At 42.0% G+C, this 19,112-nt stretch overlaps 1 protein-coding gene across 3 annotated transcripts in view; it reads right to left on the reverse strand.

Moving 5' to 3' along the window:
• dpf1 (double PHD fingers 1) overlaps window positions 1-19,112 on the reverse strand; it is a 57,724-nt gene that overhangs the window by 24,657 nt on the left and 13,955 nt on the right. For all 3 annotated transcript variants that reach the window (XR_014868847.1, XM_085131561.1, XM_085131560.1), the window contains exons 3-8: window positions 18,473-18,633; window positions 13,516-13,623; window positions 12,917-13,044; window positions 11,516-11,605; window positions 10,566-10,644; window positions 10,332-10,463 (exon numbers count right to left, since the gene is read on the reverse strand). Coding sequence is in view for 2 of the 3 variants with exons in the window: in XM_085131561.1 (XP_084987687.1) it covers window positions 10,332-10,463; window positions 10,566-10,644; window positions 11,516-11,605; window positions 12,917-13,044; window positions 13,516-13,623; window positions 18,473-18,633 (698 nt within the window). In the remaining variant the exon portion in view is untranslated. The remainder of the gene's footprint in view (window positions 1-10,331; window positions 10,464-10,565; window positions 10,645-11,515; window positions 11,606-12,916; window positions 13,045-13,515; window positions 13,624-18,472; window positions 18,634-19,112) is intronic.

Genomic DNA, 19,112 nt, shown 5'->3' on the forward strand with positions numbered 1-19,112 from the left:
TCTATTGAAGTCCACAAAACCAATTTTCAGGTGGACAGTGCAGGGCCGACCTCTAAAGTAAACATCCCCCCTTACTTCTCCCCCCTCAGCCTCCTCCCTCTCATCTCCGTCTCCTACCCCCAGCCCTCCAACCATCACACCAATGCCAAAAAAAGACCCCCACCTCTCAATATTCTGCTCTCCCTCCCTCTAACCTCCAGCCTCTTCTGCTACTTCTCCTGTTTGGAGAAAGAGAAACATAGTATGTTGTGCGGTCATGAATTTTAATGGCGCAGCTCATTTTTGAGTAAACAGTATATCAGCTAGGATCCAGGAATACGTGGAGGGTTAGTAACGGTGGTTGATTTTAGCGATGGTACACACAAACAAAGAAATTAATTATAAGGAAAGCCAAAGCAGATGGATGAAGCAAACGGAGAGAGAATGGAAAGCCGGGGAGGGGGGTGGGGGGGGGATGCAGAGCAAGATGAGGAAAAGAAAAGTGGTGAAAGATGGACTCGGAGAGCAAGAGGGAAGGAAAAGCTCATCTCCTCGTGGAGTAATCTGTCGTTTATCACGCTGATGGAAAAACAGAGAGAGCAGAGAGGGGCGAGGCTCCAGAAAAAAAAAAACCAAACGGACTTTTATAGTTTCTCTAATAAGTTTGTGTGTTTTTCGGCTCACCCTTGTGTGTCAGGGATGCTGCATACATGCTATAGTGTCTAGACAGCGAGAATATAGCATGAATTATGCATGCGGGGTTGCTCCCATTCAAGGGAAGCCATATTAATATTATTACATATGTGGCAATATACCAAAAGATGGAGGGTGGAGGGTGGTGGAGCCTCTTCCATGCACTTGGCAGACTGGGTAAATGTAAAATGTTGCACCCACACACACACACACACACACACACACACACACACACACACACACACACACATATATAGACACACACAAATACGCACATCAATGCATTTACACTCACAGAGTCTTGCAAATGCATATGCACTTGTGCATTTGGAGTCTCTCTCTCTCTCACACACACACACACACACACACAAACACACCAACCAAAAGGCTAAGCTTTCTTTTTCATTTCAGCAGAGAAGATTGGGTTTTCTGGAGCCGCGTGTGCGTGTGCGTGTGCATGTGCGTGCATGCGTGTGTGTGTTTGACTGTGTGTGTGTTCACGTGACCATGTGTGTGATTTCTGACTGCTTGGGAGGGAGTAATGGGGGATATTAAACAATTCAAATGCTGTCTCTCTTGCTCTCCTCCACTGGAGAGACCTAATACTGCAGCTTGGCCACACACACACACACACACACAAACACACACATTTTAGAAACACACACAAAGATATATATAGAGAGAAATGTATATATATATATATATAAAGGACTGTTGTGTTCTGTCAGACAAACGGCCAGTTTAAAAACACAAAACACACACTGCCAATTAATTGAGGCAGCGTGGTTTCACTGTGGACATTGTTGCAGTGCAGATAATGTGGATGTGTGTGTTTTGTGTGTTTATCTGTGTGCTCTATTCTGAGCAAATTGCTTGTTTTAAGACCAGGAGGAACAAAGAAAGAGGATGATTCGTCTGTGCTCTTCTTTCAAATGTCCACAGCTATTTCTTTTTCCTTTTTTTTGTGAACAACTGTAGCCAATTTACTCATGATTACTGACCAAAACACAATCTCCCGTAGGATAAATGCATGCTATTGTCCTTAAAAGAAGTCTTCAAAAAACAAACAAATCACACACACAGAAGACAACACTGAACGCCGAACACGGCAATAGAAAACTGGTCCGGGGGATGAGAACAAATAGCCAAAGAAAAAAAAGCCGAGCAATTTTGATGCTGCAGCTGACAGGATCAAGAGTCGAGGCCTGATTCCCAACCTGTTCATAGAAACCTAAATATTTGCTTTACTTGTTGTTCATTGGCACTTATTGCTCTCTTATCGTACCCATGATACGTTTAGCAGAGCCTTTGTAGCCTTGTGCTAAGTGCAGGCTTGGGATGCCAGCAGCGTTCTGCATATACTACAGTACCATTCAGTGAATCACACTGCAAAAGTGATCTCTGGACAGTCTCGTGCCATATAATGTCTGTACAAACCTGTGCCCCTCCAGATTTTGCAGAAGGCCCCTTTATAGCTTCGGGAAATCTGCCAGTTTTCAATAATTTTCACACTTACTTCTCACAGTTCATTTTATTTAATAGGTAAAAATAACACAGGGAATAATGTGGCATGAGAGGAAACCAAGGTGAGTTTTAAAGAGAATAAATGTCCACAGAGGTGTGACTTTTTTCATGATGCACAATAATGTGTTCAAGACGGTTGTAAGCAATTACATATATATTGACTGCAGTCTAATAAACTGCTTCATGTAGTGCCTGGGCCTGGGCTCCATTTCCCAAAGGCATCTTTTTTACTAAGACTGTCGTCAGCAGACTTACAATGGGCCTTAAAACGCTTTAGGGAAACAGGGCTCTGTTTTGTACGTGCAACCTCACTGGAAAACCAACAGGAAACTGACTATTATTTACGTTTGTTACACCTGTGACATTCCTGTTTAAATGGTTTCTATGAAAAATGAGTGAAAGCTCAGTGACAGTGAACATGATTTCTCTGAAGTTATCAAATGTGATGGGCCTGTTTACATCGCGTGCAAATGTTTCTAAACTACAGTTTACTGCATTTGCCAAACCAGGTGTGCAGCCGTATCATTTTAAAAAATCAGTTTGGCTGAGTCAACAGTGATTAAAGTATGGCTTGAGGCATAAAAAAATCTTCCTTCATTAAAATCGAATAATCAGCTTGTTTAATGTGTGCTTTGCTGGACTCACTGGTCTCTGCACTGGAAGGAAGCATTTGCATTGCATCTTAATTCACAAGGTGTCTAATTAATCCAAAATGAATATAATTCTGAAAATTGTGATCTGGACGCTTCAGCATGAGCTAAAATAAACTTTATAACACCTTACATACTTTACAACTTTGCTACTTTAGTACTGTTACTGTTTGTCCACCACCAAACCCTCCCCCGCATCCTCTGATGTCTCCTTCCTCAACGAGCTCAACAACTTTTATGCTCGTTTTGAGCGAGGGAATCCAACAACCACAACCAAAACAGACATGACGCCAGACCACCAACCTCTGACTCTCTCCCCCACCGATGTAGGAGCGGTGCTGAGCAGGATCAATGTCCACAAGGCTGCAGGTCCTGATGGCATCCCCGGGCGTGTTCTCAGAGCGTGTTCTGGGGAGCTTGCAGGAGTGCTCACAGACATATTCAACCTGTCCTTGGCCCACGCTGTGGTACCGGCCTGCTTCAAATCCACCTCCATCGTCCCGATACCCAAAAACTCCAACCCATCTTGCCTCAATGACTACCGCCCAGTAGCACTCACCCCCATCATCACTAAGTGCTTAGAGCAGCTGGTCCTAGCACACTTCAAATCCTGTCTCCCCCCCACCCTGGACCCCCACCAATTCGCATACCGCCAGAACAGGAGCACAGAGGATGCAGTCTCCATCGCACTGCACTCTGTCCTCTCACACCTGGACAACAACAACACATACGCCAGAATGCTGTTTATAGACTTCAGTTCAGCATTCAATACAATCCACCCCTCACAACTCATCAGGAAACTGACAGACCTGGGCATCAGTTCCCTCATCTGCAAATGGTTACTGGACTTCCTGACCAACCGCCCCCAACATGTCCGGCTGGATAACCACTGCTCATCTACAATCACAATGAACACCGGTGTACCACAAGGCTGTGTGATGAGCCCTTTCCTCTACTCCCTCTTCACCCACGACTGCAGACCTGCTGATGGTTCCAACACCATCATTAAGTTTGCAGATGACACCACGGTGATTGGCCTCATCAGTGACAACGATGAGGCCGCCTACAGGGAGGAGGTGGATCGACTGGCTGAGTGGTGCGACAGAAACAACCTGCTGCTTAACACAGAGAAGACCAAGGAGCTCATCGTGGACTACAGGAGGAATGCTGACCCACATCCACCCATCCACATTAAGGGGACGGCTGTGGAGCGTGTGAGCAGCTTCAAGTTCCTGGGAGTCCACATCTCCGAGGATCTCATCTGGACGACCAACTGCTCCAAGCTGGTCAAGAAGGCTCACCAGCGCCTCTTCTTCTTGAGGACTCTGAGGAAAAACCACCTGTCCTCAGACATCCTGGTGAACTTCTATCGCTGTACCATCGAGAGCATCCTGACCAACTGTATAACAGTCTGGTATGGGAACTGCTCTGCCTCGGACCGGAAGGCGTTGCAAAGGGTCGTGAAAACTGCCCAGCGCATCGCCGGAGCACCACTTCCTGCCATAAAAGACATATACAGGAAGCGGTGTCTGAAAAGGGCTGGGAAAATCATCAAAGACCCCAGTCACCCATCACATAGACTCTTCACCCTCCTGCCCTCTAGGAGGCGCTACAGGAGCCTCCGGACTAAGACCACCAGGTACCGGAACAGCTTCTTCCCCACAGCTGTCAGACTCCTGAACTCTGCCTCCTGACATCTGACCCACGTTAAACTCATGGACTGGACATACACACACCCACAACCACCTACACACACACACAATGGACAACCGTACCCTCAAACACACAATAATAACATGGACTGAACCACCATTCACAATCACTAGCACTTTATATAGCCTCTGTAGAAATTATCCACATATCTCACTTATCTTAACTGCACTACTGTATAGTTCTGTGTAAATAATCATTCTGTACATACGATAATTTTTAATCCTACAACTGTTTATAACTTGCATAGTTCACATTTCTGTATAACTGTATATCTCAGATTTCTGTATAGTTTTTTTTTTTTTATTTCATATTTATATCCTGTTCATAGCTTGTACTCACTACAGCCTGTACATACTTATAGTTATAGAATATTCATAACATACTTCATACCGTGTACATTATAACATACCATAATAGACCCATTTCTGTAACATACTTACATATCTATATTATTGCTAATATATATTGTAATATATCTATATCACTAAAGCACTTCTGGATGGATGCAAACTGCATTTCGTTGCCCTGTACCTGTGCATGTGCAATGACAATAAAGTTGAATTCTATTCTATTCTATTCTATTGTAACAGTACTACAAGTCTGGATTTCAAGCACACCACAGCACTGAAACTGTGCTTTTAAAAGTTTTACATGACCTCTTAACAATAAAAATTACTGACCTAGAAGATTCTGTCATTTTAGTTTTCATTCGTGTAATTTTTTAAAACCTTAGCCCTGATTTTAATACTGTATTTCATGGTATTCTTATCTCTCAGCTTCTTCAGAATCAAAAAAATTGTGCTGAAAATGGTTTAAATGTTATTTAACCAACAAAAGTTTTACAGTTAGACTGCCCACATAGCAAAATTGGTATGGCCCAGATCTAGCCCACACAATGTGCTTACACATGGCCCACATACCGCAAAGAGTGACGGCCCTTTGGTGGCCGTGATCTGGTTTGCCAGATGTGGCCCACACATGGGCTAGCACAAGGCCAGTTGCAGACACACTGGTGGTCCTGTGCTGGCCCAGAACAGTTTCAGCTCTGGCCCCAGATGTAAGCCTAATGTGTACCTTAATCAAGCCAAGTAATAACAACATGCACCGGAACATAATAGTGCAAAAGTAACACGACGAAACTCTGTCTTATATAGCGCTTTTCTACTCTCCCAGATTACTCAAAGTGTTCTATACAACATGCCACATTCATACACTTCCTCTAAATTGAGCGCTTCTTAACTACATTCACACTCTTGACATGCAGACTAGAGGAGCCAGGGATCGAACTAATAACCTTCTGATCAGTAGGTGACCTACTGTACCTCCTGAGCTACAGCCACCCACTGGCAAAGATGAGTAAACCATCACTAGGTAGTGAATAAAGTGTACACTCACAAACCTGTCAAACCTGCATTTGAAACGTTGGCTACCATAGCAGTATAGTATTGCAACATGGCACTTGGGTCTTCTAACTAAAATAGGAAAATAGGAACATAAACAGTGCCATCATTGCCAGGCCTGGCCAACATCTGGTTGACATACACTCTGTCATGACACCGGTCAGTCAGAAGTGCCAGCTTGATGCCAGATCTGGGCCAGACCTGTTTTCTACGAGCCTGGGCCATATAAACCAAACCACAATCGGGCCAGATATGGCATGCCATCACATAGACAGTGCCATCTATGCCAGGCCTGGCCCATATCTGGATGACATACCACTTACCACGCCAGAAGTCAGCCAGCAGTGCTGGCTTGATACCAGATCTAGGCCAGACCAGCTTGCTATGTGGGTAGGGGTTACATCTTCCTCAATAACCCTGTGCTTATATGGGGTCCCCCAGGGGTCCATTCTTGGCCCAGTCCTTTTTCATACTCATACAGGAAACAGAGGTCATTGTGTTTTAACCTTTACAACATTATCCCTATAAGGAATTATAAAAACCATTTGCGAGCAACCTGGAATTGATTTTTAACAATAATCTAACTTGTGACAAATAGATTAACACAGTCATTAAAACTAGATTCTTCCATCTATGATACTAGCAAAAGTGAAGCAATTTCTCTGATTCGGAGACATTAAGAGAGCGATCCAGCTTCACTATTATAATAATCATTATTCAGGTGTCAATTTGTCAGTGCTTAGCCGACTGCAGTTAGTCCAAAACGCTGCAGCACGGTTATAAACTGCCACAAGCAAGCAAGACTACATATCTCCCATATTCAAGCCCCAACTGGTCATGGCAGACGGCTGCTGCTCTCTAAGCTCAGTTCTGCTGGACGTTTCTTCCTGTAGAAAGGGGAGTTTTTCCTTCCCACTGTTGCCAAGTGCTTGCTCACAGGGTGTTCTCTGATTGTTGGGGGGTTGTATTATTGTAGGGTGTTTCTATTTGTTTCCTATGCAAATAAAAATTAATTGAACTAAAATGAATTAAATATTTGCATTTCAAGTTCTTTTGACTGTGTTGTGTTTACTCGGGTTTAGTCACTTTATATTTCCTTTCTTAGACTCTGACATTTTAACAGCATTTGGCCACACTTGTGCTTTAAGCTTAATTGTAACATCATCATGGAAAGGCGCTCACAATGACCATGCTAATGCAGGTGTAATGTTTGTTAAGCGCACCACCTTAAACGTTTGTGTTACTATACACACACCATACAAACAGAGAATGGGAATGCATACATCCATTGCAAAATGTTGAATACTAATGTTAAAAAGAATAATTTGGAAGATGCCAGTGCAGCTACCCATATTTTTTTATTTTGTTTTTATTGTTATTAATTCCTTTTTGTTCAGTCAGAACTACAAATATGAATGTTGTGAGATTGGGGAAAAAAATCACTATATACACTAGAGTTCATATTTTGGAGCTAATGAATGTCACAAAACGCTAGTTAATGGTTTAGATACTTTAGTCAGTCTGAAATAAAATTTTATCTGTAACCCAGCATAGCTGTCGACATTCTCTTCAAGAAGAGCTGAAGGCATTAGCGAGCACTATCATCATTACTACCTCATGATATTATGGACCACTGCATTAAGAGATCCTCATTAGGCCCTTGATAGCTGCAGCCATATTGCATCCTGTAAAATAAAATGTACATACACTAAAAGTTGATGTCTAAAGAGTGTGATGGAAATGTTCCTTACTGTAGTATGACTTGTAAACTAGCACCTCTTTAAAATTGATCAGTTAAAAGCTCATTAACAACTGATATGCATTCACAGCAAAGGCTGAGGTATACGATTAAGTAAGATAGATGATGGTTGGGTAGAAGAACCTTTAGAGTCTGGGTAATTTCATTTCTCTAACTTTCAGTATCCTGGTCAGATCTCCCAATGCCCCTTACAAATGGATGCATGAATTAGACCTTTTTTTGACTAAGTACTCATTTTTATTTGGTGAATTTAATTACATGAATTGCTACTTTAACTCTTGAAATCATAAAGAGAGATGGCATGGTGTAAGTCTATCACAAGTGTAAAGTTCTTTTTTTAATGTTGTCAGAAACACACAAAAGAGTCTCTATGTGATAACATATCTAATTTGTCTTGATCTCACAATAAATGTGTTAAATGTGCTGTCATTATTACCATCTGGTCCCATTCTTCCCAATAAATCTTACGCTGTTGAAAAGTCTGATTATTTCCACTTAAATAGTGCCATGTTTGTGAGGACAATTTGTGGGTTGAGCAGCAGAGTTGAGTATGTGAGTTGCTCTAATGAAAAAGTTGCCAAATCTTCTCTGTGGCTATGTTCAGTCTGTTCTGGATTGTCTGGGTAAAGAGCTGTCGGCCAAATCGTCCTCCACACCTTGACTGTAAATCTGTAGAAGATTGCGGTTCCTAAATGTGGACAGGATGAGGAAACACAGTCTTCTTGGGACACCCACTCCACAGCCTATATCTGATATCAACTGTTATATGGAACTAGTGCTCGCTCCAAATAATGCTGCATCTTGGTTTTACAGAGCATCATCTTAAAGTTGCTCTATGCCACAGGCCCTATTCAGATCAGTCAAACTTGGCATGCTTGGAGCAGACACCAGCTGACCACTATCAGGCAGTCAATAGGAGATAACTTATCTGAATTTCAGGATTGGGACCACACCTTCATACCCTTCCGGTTCTCTATATATTACGCCACCCTCCCTCGCCTTTTTCAGTTCATTCACTACTCATTAGTACATGGGGATCTACCCAGCCTGGGAGCCACCGCCACTGAAGCCTTCCTCTACCCACAGCCTCAATTCATGTTCAAGCCATCTGCCATTAACTACTAGAAATGCTGTCAAACCTAAAATGAGGATGTGGTCGCAGCTAGTGAATAGCAGAAGCTGTTTGACGTTGACAGAGAAGACCTGGCAAGTTGGCAACTCTGCTGCTCAACCCGCAAATTAATTTTCAAATCCGGCACCATGTAAGGGGAAATACACAGGCTTTCCAACAGTATAAGATTCATTGCATCGATTAGACAAGCATTGTTACAACAACAAAAGGATCGACCGAAAACAAATGTCCTCACTTTTTGTGCTAAGATTAGTCACGGTAAACACCCAGGCTCACAGTTATTCATAAAATCACAACTGCAAATAGTGATTGAGAATTTAAGAACAATGTTTTGAACTTTACCGAAGAGATCAACAGTTCACACGTCATGACCCATCCTTTCTATGTGTTGGAAATAATTAATAATTATGTCCCTGCTGTGTCCCATGTGAAAAATGAACATTGTCTCAGGTGCACGTATTGATCCTGCTGCTGCAGGAAACCATACAAAGCTGCAGGAGTAAATAAAACATGTAAAAGCAACAACTTCCGCTCCTGCTAAAGTTTGTCAAACCCAGATTCGTGGCAGGAACCTCAGAGCGACTGGTCTGTGTGTGCACGTTCTGAAAGCAGGTAGCAGGGCAGGCACAAATCACAGGCACACAGTCAACATATACAAAAATGTATCTCTTGTTTTGCTTATATTAAACACTGTGGTTGTGCTTTATTTCAAATAGACATTTATCATTGCGACTGACATGACTGATGATCATGTGCTTGTTTTGGTGTTCCCTCATCCCGCCCTATGAATAGCAAGTGTGCTACATTATAATAATGCATTTGTACATTCAGAAATAGCTATCTTGTCACTTCTGAAAAGTTTCTATACAGTATTGATACAGTGGTAATAGTAGAAGTTTGAATGAGGTCTGACAGTGACATTAGCTCAGGGCTACAGCAGCCAAATCCCTGAAAGGTTAAACATTGCAAGAAAAGAAAAAGAGCAAAATTACCCTAGGGTTAACTTTGCCTCAGGGCAGTCACGCTAATATTGAAGTGTCATGTGCCACATTCTGTAGACTTGAAGTTAGCAGAGAACAAAAGTGTGACAATCTGCGTCCATCAGACTCAAACTAGTGCAAACTTTCAGTCCCACTGCAGGGTGTAGTGTGTCCTATAATGCACGTTTAACCCCTTTTTCTTCTACTAAGGAAGCTCACATTGTTTGACCAGGGTCGAAAAAAGTTCTAAAATGTGAATAAGAGAGAGCTGAAAAATCAGCTTAAATCTTATTATAAAATGCACACAAGTGCACACTGGACTTGGCTTTGTCAGCACTGTACCCATCCCTAATGCCACTGGGGTAACTTCAAGGCAATCAGCTGTGATTATGAAGGATGGTTGGTATGACCCTGAAAATGTTTTATACTTAGTCTGTTTTGAATACAAATATTCTGAAAACTCTCCACAACAACCGGACAGACAGATAAGTGCAGACTCACGCTTGTGGTTGTTCTTGCGTTGGAAGGGTAGCGTGTGTCGCTCTGAGTCTTCTTCACCCTCCTCATCTGCCAGGTGTGTGTGAGTGTAGTGGTAACTCAGCCCTGGGCGGTTCTTATAGCGCTTCCCGCAGACTGGAACACACACGCAGTGTATAATATTAGATTTATCTACGTTTGCAAGAAGAAACGAGAAAGGAGAAACTTAAATGAATCCATAGAAAATGTGACGCTCACTGTCACAGACATAAGGCTTGTCTCTGTCTTCAATGGCAGGCAGCTCTTGTCTCTTTCTCATGCCCCCAACACCATAGGCCTGCAGAGAACACACACACAGACACACACACTTGTAAAAATACATGTAATATAATCATAAAAGTTTGAACTTCTACGCTTATTATGTACTAAGTTTTGTACACTCATACACAATAAAGACAGCATAGCAGCACACTCCTCACTCCCTGTTTCACAATACACACACACACACACACACACACACACACACACGCGTTTGCATTCTAATCATCTGCTCTCAGTGTAAAGCTCCACTTCCAGCAGGAGGGGGCTGATGACACCTAGCAGGGGAGCAACAGTTCCAATTAGCAACCCTGGTGTATGTGTAAGCGTGTGTGTGTGTGTGTGTGTGTGTGTGTGTGTGTGTGTGAGAGAGAGAGAGAGAGAGAGAGAGAGAGAGAGAGAGAGAGAGAGAGAGAGAGAGAGAGAGAGAGAGAGAGTTTGTGTGTGGTGACTTTCAGAATGCATTGCTAACACTTGATTATCTTCCCATAGGATGCCCAAAAAGAGTGTGGGGGAAAAAAGACCTGTCTGATCTAATCAAAGATGTTATAAAAGAGGTCTTCCCAGCATGATTTTAATCACTGTATCTGTTTGCATTTATTTGCAATAACTTCTAGTTTTGTGTAATGACACTTCACTTCAAAGTCTGGTACACAGAGAAAGCACGAAAAGACTTATATTTTACACTTATGTGACGTTTCCAGTAATCATTCCTTATACACTGTCACGTCTCCAGCACTGCGTGCCTTTATGTCTTACAGACAGGTCAGATTCAGAGTTGATAACTCTGAGCTCAGACTAGGTCATTTGTTTTTTTCCTGATTCTGCTCTTCCACATTAACAAGTAAGTAATTTCTGTGGAAAAGACTGAAATGTCCCTGTTTCCTTACTCGTGCTTTGGTACGGTTCTTGCGTTTCGGAACATCTTCATCCATGTCGTCCGCCTCCAGCTCATGAGGGAAATCCCCAACAAGCAGCTTCTGTTGGTGAGATATAGAAACAGAATTGGAGAGATGGACTGTCATACAGGTTAGTTTCCTTTCCTTTTATCACTTAAGTCATTTATTTTTCCTTTTACCCTGCATGAGCCCGTATGTTTAAATTAAATTGCGCACTTTCCTGCTGTTTTTAACTTGTTTGGATGATCCCAGCATGAAAGCACTATTAACACTGAACATAACCAATACTTTCACCATTTTGCTGCAATAAAATATGACAACATTTGAATCACAATTTTCTCAATTAAACAGGTAGATCATGAAAATCTAATAAAACTGGGCAAATCATGGGTTGAGGGGGGCATAACAGAATAAGCAAAGGCAGGCAGAAGTGTCAGACATACCCTTCCTTTTGGGTCAGCCAACAAAAACATACTTCCACTTCCTATATTAAAACTTGATAGCTTGTTTTACCAAACTCCTTTGTGTCCTAAATCCCCCCAAAAAGCTTCACTTGAGTATGCATTACAGCCTATTCATTAGAAACTTCACAGGCTGTGCAGAGTCCATTGTGATGAATAAACTGAAGACTATGCGTAAAATCAGTGGAGTGCCCCTCTTGGATGAGAGGCTTTTAGCGTTCTATTAGCAAGAGCTTTAGTAGGACTAAACATCTATTTTAACAAAGACACCAGCTTTGTTCAAATATATTCATGTGTGGAATATCACAGACACTGAGCTCAAATATTGTAGTAAGAAAAGTGTAAAAAGCTGACAGTTGAGTGTTTGATGGGACACACGGTATAACGCTTGCCTGCTAAAGAGCACGAGTTGGGGGAAGCCCCGGATTAGAGGCCCTAAACACGACTCCAGCTCTCAAAGGGCCACTGTGAGCGCTATTCACTCAACTGCTGATTGATTAGCTGTCCGTGAGAGTTCAACAGCGGCAGCCTCGAGCTGGTGAAAATGCTCCAGACAGATGAGCATTAAGTTTTTGCACATAAGTTATGTTTCCTTTTAATGTAAAGAAGAAAAAAAGAAAACCATTTTCAAAGTTGGTCTGTGAAACAACTGAGCGGGATCCCCGTAAAACAACAAGCCACAAGTGCAGTGATGGGAAACACGCACATGCTGTCAGGAGCCGCAGGAGCCCATGTCACCGCCAAAACGCACACTCCGAGAGAGCGAGAGAGACGCGCACACACAAAAAGGCATAGACAGACAAAGAAACGCAAACACAGATGGATAAAAAAAGACAGACAGCCTGACATGAGAAGAAAACAACAAGACGTGGAGAGCAACAAAGAACTACAGAGAGAGAAACGACTGAGGAAAGAGGAAGCAGCGTCTCACCTGACACTCGCTCATGGGCTCTTCTTCCTTGGTTTCTACTTTCTTGTCCAGGGTTTCCCCAGCAAGCAGCGACTCCAGCACGGGACCGTCTGGGATCCCCCCCTCCTTCTTTAAAGATGCCTCGTAATCTGTGGAACGAGACGATTACAATCAGAAAGCAGCAGAGAGCACGACTTCACGCTGGCGTGCACAGTCGAGCTGACAGAGCCCCGAGGACACAAAATTTGGCTTGTTCATGAAACTGCAGTGACTTTTAGCATCTCTACGGCACAGAGGCTGAAATGATCATGGCCATTTTAGCGTCACATGATTGTATAACACTTGTGGAAAATTACTGTTTTTAAATTTTCATTAACCAATTGCTGTAAAATGTTGGTAAAATAAGAAAATATCCAAGTTACTTAAGTATGAGGTTAAAGTTTTCTACAAATATGATCACTCCACTGAAGTTAGTTATACAATAACATCCGAAAAGTTTTCAAAGAAAAGAGATGTTCTGTGTGACTCTGAATTTATAAGCAATGTCTACCACACCTAACATAGTTGAGATATTCTGCAGTTTCTTTCAAGTGTTTCTGTTCATCCCATTTCCTACTCACCTATCTTGAACTCGATCGGTACAAGCCGCGGGTCCTCCAAGATGTTTAGCCGTCTCTTCTTGCGCCAGCAGCGAGCGGGGTATGTGTACAACTGGCCCGGAGCGTGACCTGAAATACAGAGGAACACACATACTGGCATGATTGATACATTAATTAGTACATGAAGGAAAGTAGGTTATTAAATAATCATAATTCTGGCATGTCAAAGTCTGATGTGCTGGAATAAATTACCAAGTAACTAATTTTGGTGTTTTACATCATTAACTAGACAGCCCACATCCAGAGACTGTGAGCGATTCTAGACACAGCGGTGCTAAACGCTAACACATTTTATATTTTACAACATTTCGCATTTATTTATTCAGGTTTGTTATTTTAGTTTATCTCGAGAGCTCGTGTGCAGAGCAGTGCCCCGACACAGATGGTGTTACAGAAAAGGTAGCATTGCATAAGAACTAAACATTTATTCTTATTCTTCTGCTTTAAATAGTAGTGAAATAGGCATTACACCGTTTAAGTAAAAGTCTTCATCCTTAAATAACAGTGCAAAAGTTTTATTTCAAGTATTAATTATGCAGTATTCTGTGTATGCTGTGTATATAATATTTATATTACAGCTAATTACTTATATACTGCTGTGTCACTTTATCTATAATACATTTATTGGAAGATTTATTTTTATATTCGGCAAAATAAGACCTAAAATAAATTGTACGAGTTGCAACTTGCAAATACACAGTGAAGTAGAAGGAGAAAACAGTATAACAAATAAATAAATAGCAAATACATTATATAACATAGCTGTACTTCAGTACATTCATCACTGGTACTATCATTACTGGGTGTTGTGAGCCTTTAACCCAAATGGCCTTGTTGAGGAAACTCTAGAGGGACCACTGGCCATTGGTGTTACCTACTGTTACCATCTTGTGACCACCAGTGACCCCTGTGAATGTACCCCTACATTTATGTGTCAACCTGATCTCGTAGTAATTCATCCGAAAGTTGGTGTTCTTGGGAAACTGCTCTGAATAGAAACTGTTTTGAAGATGGCTAGAGCAGCTCATCTCATGAGGTGGAGTAGGTCATCTAGTAATCCAAAGGTTAATGGTTCAATCCCTGGCTGCTCCAGTATAGTATACAGATAGATACTGAACCCAAGTTGCTCTGCTGCATTCACCGGAGTGTGAATGTGAGACAGAAAGCACTTAGGCAAAAAAAAACATTTAAAAAAGGTGCTTCTGCGACTTGGTGTGAATGGGTGCTTATAAAAAACGATAAATGTGCATGTGATATAAGAAAAATATAATACAACAAAAGACTCTCAGCTAACTAACCTGGGCATGTCTTCAGAGCAGACAGGATAAAATCAGGAGAGGCCATAACTAGTGAAAGCGGTGTACTTGAGTGGAAACTTGCAAATGGTCAAATGGTCAAATTAAAACTGAAAATAAAAAAATATCTTGTTTTCTTTTATGACCCAAGTTGTGCTTTCAGTAGTTAGATTACTTTTGACTGTTTTGTGTGTTTTTAAAGATGACATAAAACACTAATTTACACCATGGAGCCCTGCTCTCAAAAACCGACATAGATGCAACTCTATCTGTGAAGCTGGATTTAAGAAATAGGTGCTTAAAGTTTTAAAAACATGTTTAGCGCCATTTTCTGTCAGTACGGAATGTGACATCATGTGGTTGGTTGATGATAATAGACTTATATTAGCTTATGTTAGCTAGCTTAGTGTTTCCAAACCAATGTGTGCATAGGAGTGCCGTAAAAATGATCAGGTAGAATATGGAAGAATATCTGGTTTCACCTGATTGGTACTCTAAGCGACCAGCGTAACGGGCAAAACAATTACTACATTCTCTTCCACTAGAGGGCAGTACAACTTCTTGCTCCAATTAAATGGGTTGCCAACTGCCAATTAAACAGAAGAAGATGAAGAAGAAATTACATTGTCATGCGACAATGCAGGGTGTAACAGCAATAGATAAATATTTGAAAAGCAAAAGTAGTTAATCTGACCTGGGTCCTGGAGAAAAGTCCAACCCAGATGAAGGTCCTAGCATGAGTAGTAGTCAGAAGAAAGTAAAAATGGTATATTGGGAACAAACTATAGCCGCTATAGCTGGTGCATGTTTTTCGTCAATATGTTTTTTGTGAAATTTTTTGTTTGGTGGTGTGCTGTGTGCTACGTGCCGTGGCTCCAAAAGGTTGGGAAACACTGCTCTAATGTAAGGCTATTAACCACAACCAATCAACCACATGATGTCAGAAGATGGTGCTAAACATTTTTTTAAAACGTTAAGCGCTTGTTTTTTTTAAATCCAGTTTCACAGAGTTATATATACAGGGTGGGCCATTTATATGGATACACCGTAATAACATGGGAATGGTTGGTGATATTAAAGTCCTGTTTGTGGCACATTAGTATATGTGAGGGGGCAAACTCCTCAAGATGGGTGGTGACCATGGTGGCCATTTAGAAGTCGGCCATCTTGGATACAACTTTTGTTTTTTCAATAGGAAGAGGGCCATGTGACACATCAAACTTATTGGTAATGTCACAAGAAAAACAATGGTGTGCTTGGTTTCAACGTAGCTTTATTCTTTCATGAGTTATTTTCAAGTTTCTCTTTGTTCACAGCCATTGACATGTTGAAGAGGTTAACACGTGAGGAGCGGATCGAAATTGTGTTGATATCTGGTGAACGCAGTAACCGGGTCATTGCAGCAGATTTCAATGCAAGACACCCTACGAGACCACCCATCTCCCATGCTACAGTTAGCAAACTGCTTGCTAAGTTTCGTGAAACTGGTTCAGTGTTGGATTTGCCAAAATGTGGACACAAGAAAACTGTCACTAATGACGAAAAATCAGTGGCTGTCCTAGCTTCATTCAGCAAGAGCCCACAGCGTAGCACTCGCTGCATGTCACTGGGGAGTGGCATTAGTCGAACATCCCTTCGGCGGATATTAGCTACTCACAAATGGCACCCTTACAAACTCCAGCTACTGCAGCATCTCAACGAGGATGACCCAGATCGGTGCACAGAATTTGCAGAATGGGCAAAACAAAAATTGGAACAGGACCCTCAGTTCACGCAGAAGATTTTGTTCAGTGATGAGGCAAACTTTTATGTGAATGGTGAAGTTGACAAACAAAACCACCGCTATTGGTCTGACACTAACCCACATTGGATGGGTTATGTTCCCTCCAAGACTGTTGGAACAACAGAAGTGATGGTTTGGTGTGGTATATGGGGTACAACGATAGCGGGTCCATTCTTCATCAATGGAAACCTCAAGGCCACTGGATATTTGAAATTGCTACATGATGATGTGTTTCCCTCTTTATGCACTGAAGCTGGCACATTCCCGGAGTTTTTCCAGCAAGATGGTGCACCACCACATTATGGGTGCCAGGCCAGCATTCCTAGATGAACAGTTTCCTGGAAAGTGGATTGGTTGAATAGCCCCCAAGGTCTCCCGATCTGACCCCCTTAGACTTTTATCTTTGGGGTCATCTGAAGGCAATTGTCTATGGTGTGAAGATACGAGATGTGCAGCACCTGAAACTACGGATACTGGATGCCTGTGCTGGCATTTCTCCTGCGGTGTTGCTATCAGTGTGTGAAGAGTGGGAGAAGAGGGTTGCATTGACAATCCAACACAATGGGCAGCACACTAAACACATTTTATAAGTAGTCAGAAACTTGTAAATAACTCATGAAAGAATAAAGCTACGTTGAAACCAAGCACACCATTGTTTTTCTTGTGACATTACCAATAAGTTTGATGTGTCACATGGCCCTCTTCCTATTGAAAAAACAAAAGTTGTATCCAAGATGGCCGACTTCTAAATGGCCACCATGGTCACCACCCATCTTGAGGAGTTTGCCCCCTCACATATACTAATGTGCCACAAACAGGACTTTAATATCACCAACCATTCCCATTTTATTACGGTGTATCCATATAAATGGCCCACCCTGTATATCAGTTTTGAGGAGGGCTCAGTGGTGTAAATTAGCCTTTATATGTTTAGTGTTTCATGTCGTCTTTAACTACTTGAACTACACTAAACTACAAAATGTAGCTTATTTAACTGTCATTCACCACTCTACAGCCCTGATGCCAGCTAATGTGGCCACAAATGTTGGTATGGGTATGTGACACTACAGGAAAAATCATATTGTGTCCTCTGTGCACCATTGGATGCTATAATAGTAGTTACTGGATCTCAGTGTGACCAAATCACTCCAAAGAAAAGTATGATGGAGCTGTGTTGGGTTAATGTGCGTGTGTAAAATATCCAATGAACAATGAAGTTTTGTTTGGTGGTTTTAGAAAATGTGACAATTTTGTTCAAAGTTATTTGGACAGTAACAAAAAGTAGTGAAATTAAACAAAGAAAAACAACTTTAAATCTACTAACACGAAATAAAAATTCAAAATTATTTTAAAAATTCAATAAGTGAGTTCAATTCTAATTTGGGTTACATTGAAAATAAAGTTTTATCTGAAAGTGACTCACACAGAAAGCAAAAACTAAATAAATAAATTGTACAAACCAAAATGGTTAATGCATCAGGCATTACACAAATCTACACGCACATAAGTGTGTTGTCTCTGGAATAGCTGGTGCCAGCGGCGTAACATCGCCTACAGGGGTGTCTGATTCAGTGCCAAAATACACTGATGTTACAGAGAAGGAAAAAGCAATGAGGAAACACCCTTTGGGGGAAAAAAGTTGAGGTGTGGGAGGTAGGAGGCATGAAAAGGAAAGACAGAAACAAGCAGAGCAGAGGATGGAAGGAAGGAAGAAGCGTGATGAGCGACTGGAGAGAACAGTTCGTGTAGCACAACAGCTGGCACACACACACACAGGAGAAGAGAAAGAACACTCTGGTGGGTAAAAACACTAAAAAAACACACACACACATACACAAACCTGGTCCACGATGGTTCTTCTCCATCCAGATGTAGCAGTTGCTCTGGGCCACCCCGGTCTGGGAGTCCAGGAAAGGGAGCCGCATGGAGCGCTCTGCACACAGACGGGCATTGTAGCTGCGACAGTGTTCGATGGCCTCCTTATAAAACTCCTCTCCAAGACTGAGTCAGAGCAAAGGGGAAGAACAAAGATGGAGGACATAGGGAGGGGTTAAAGGTGAAGCACAAGAGGAGGTCCAGTATTAGCAGAAAAGTCAAAACCCCAGACGTGTGAGTCGAAAGAGGAAGGCTTTAAGTAGAACAAGGAGCAACATGAAGCTTGCACACACCCAAACCATCAAAAGGGGCAGTGGGTGAACAGTCATGGATAGCTACAGTCTTTGTGTGTGTGTGTGTGTGTGTGTGTGTGTGTGTGTGTGTGTGTGTGTGTGTGTGTGTGTGTGTGTGTGTTTAGGTAGGTGAGCAGTGGAGATGCTCAGTCCTAATAACCTGGGACACAGCAGACAAGCTGGCGACCACTCACTGTTAACACCACACACCCAGACATACAGACACACACATCCTGTACAGTAAGAGAGTATATAACACTTTATTCTCACTGCAAGAACAATGTATGCACAGTATTTTCCCACCTGTACAAG

Source organism: Neolamprologus multifasciatus, chromosome 14 (assembly GCF_963576455.1).
Source record: "Neolamprologus multifasciatus chromosome 14, fNeoMul1.2, whole genome shotgun sequence".
NCBI classification, from domain to species: domain Eukaryota; kingdom Metazoa; phylum Chordata; class Actinopteri; order Cichliformes; family Cichlidae; genus Neolamprologus; species Neolamprologus multifasciatus.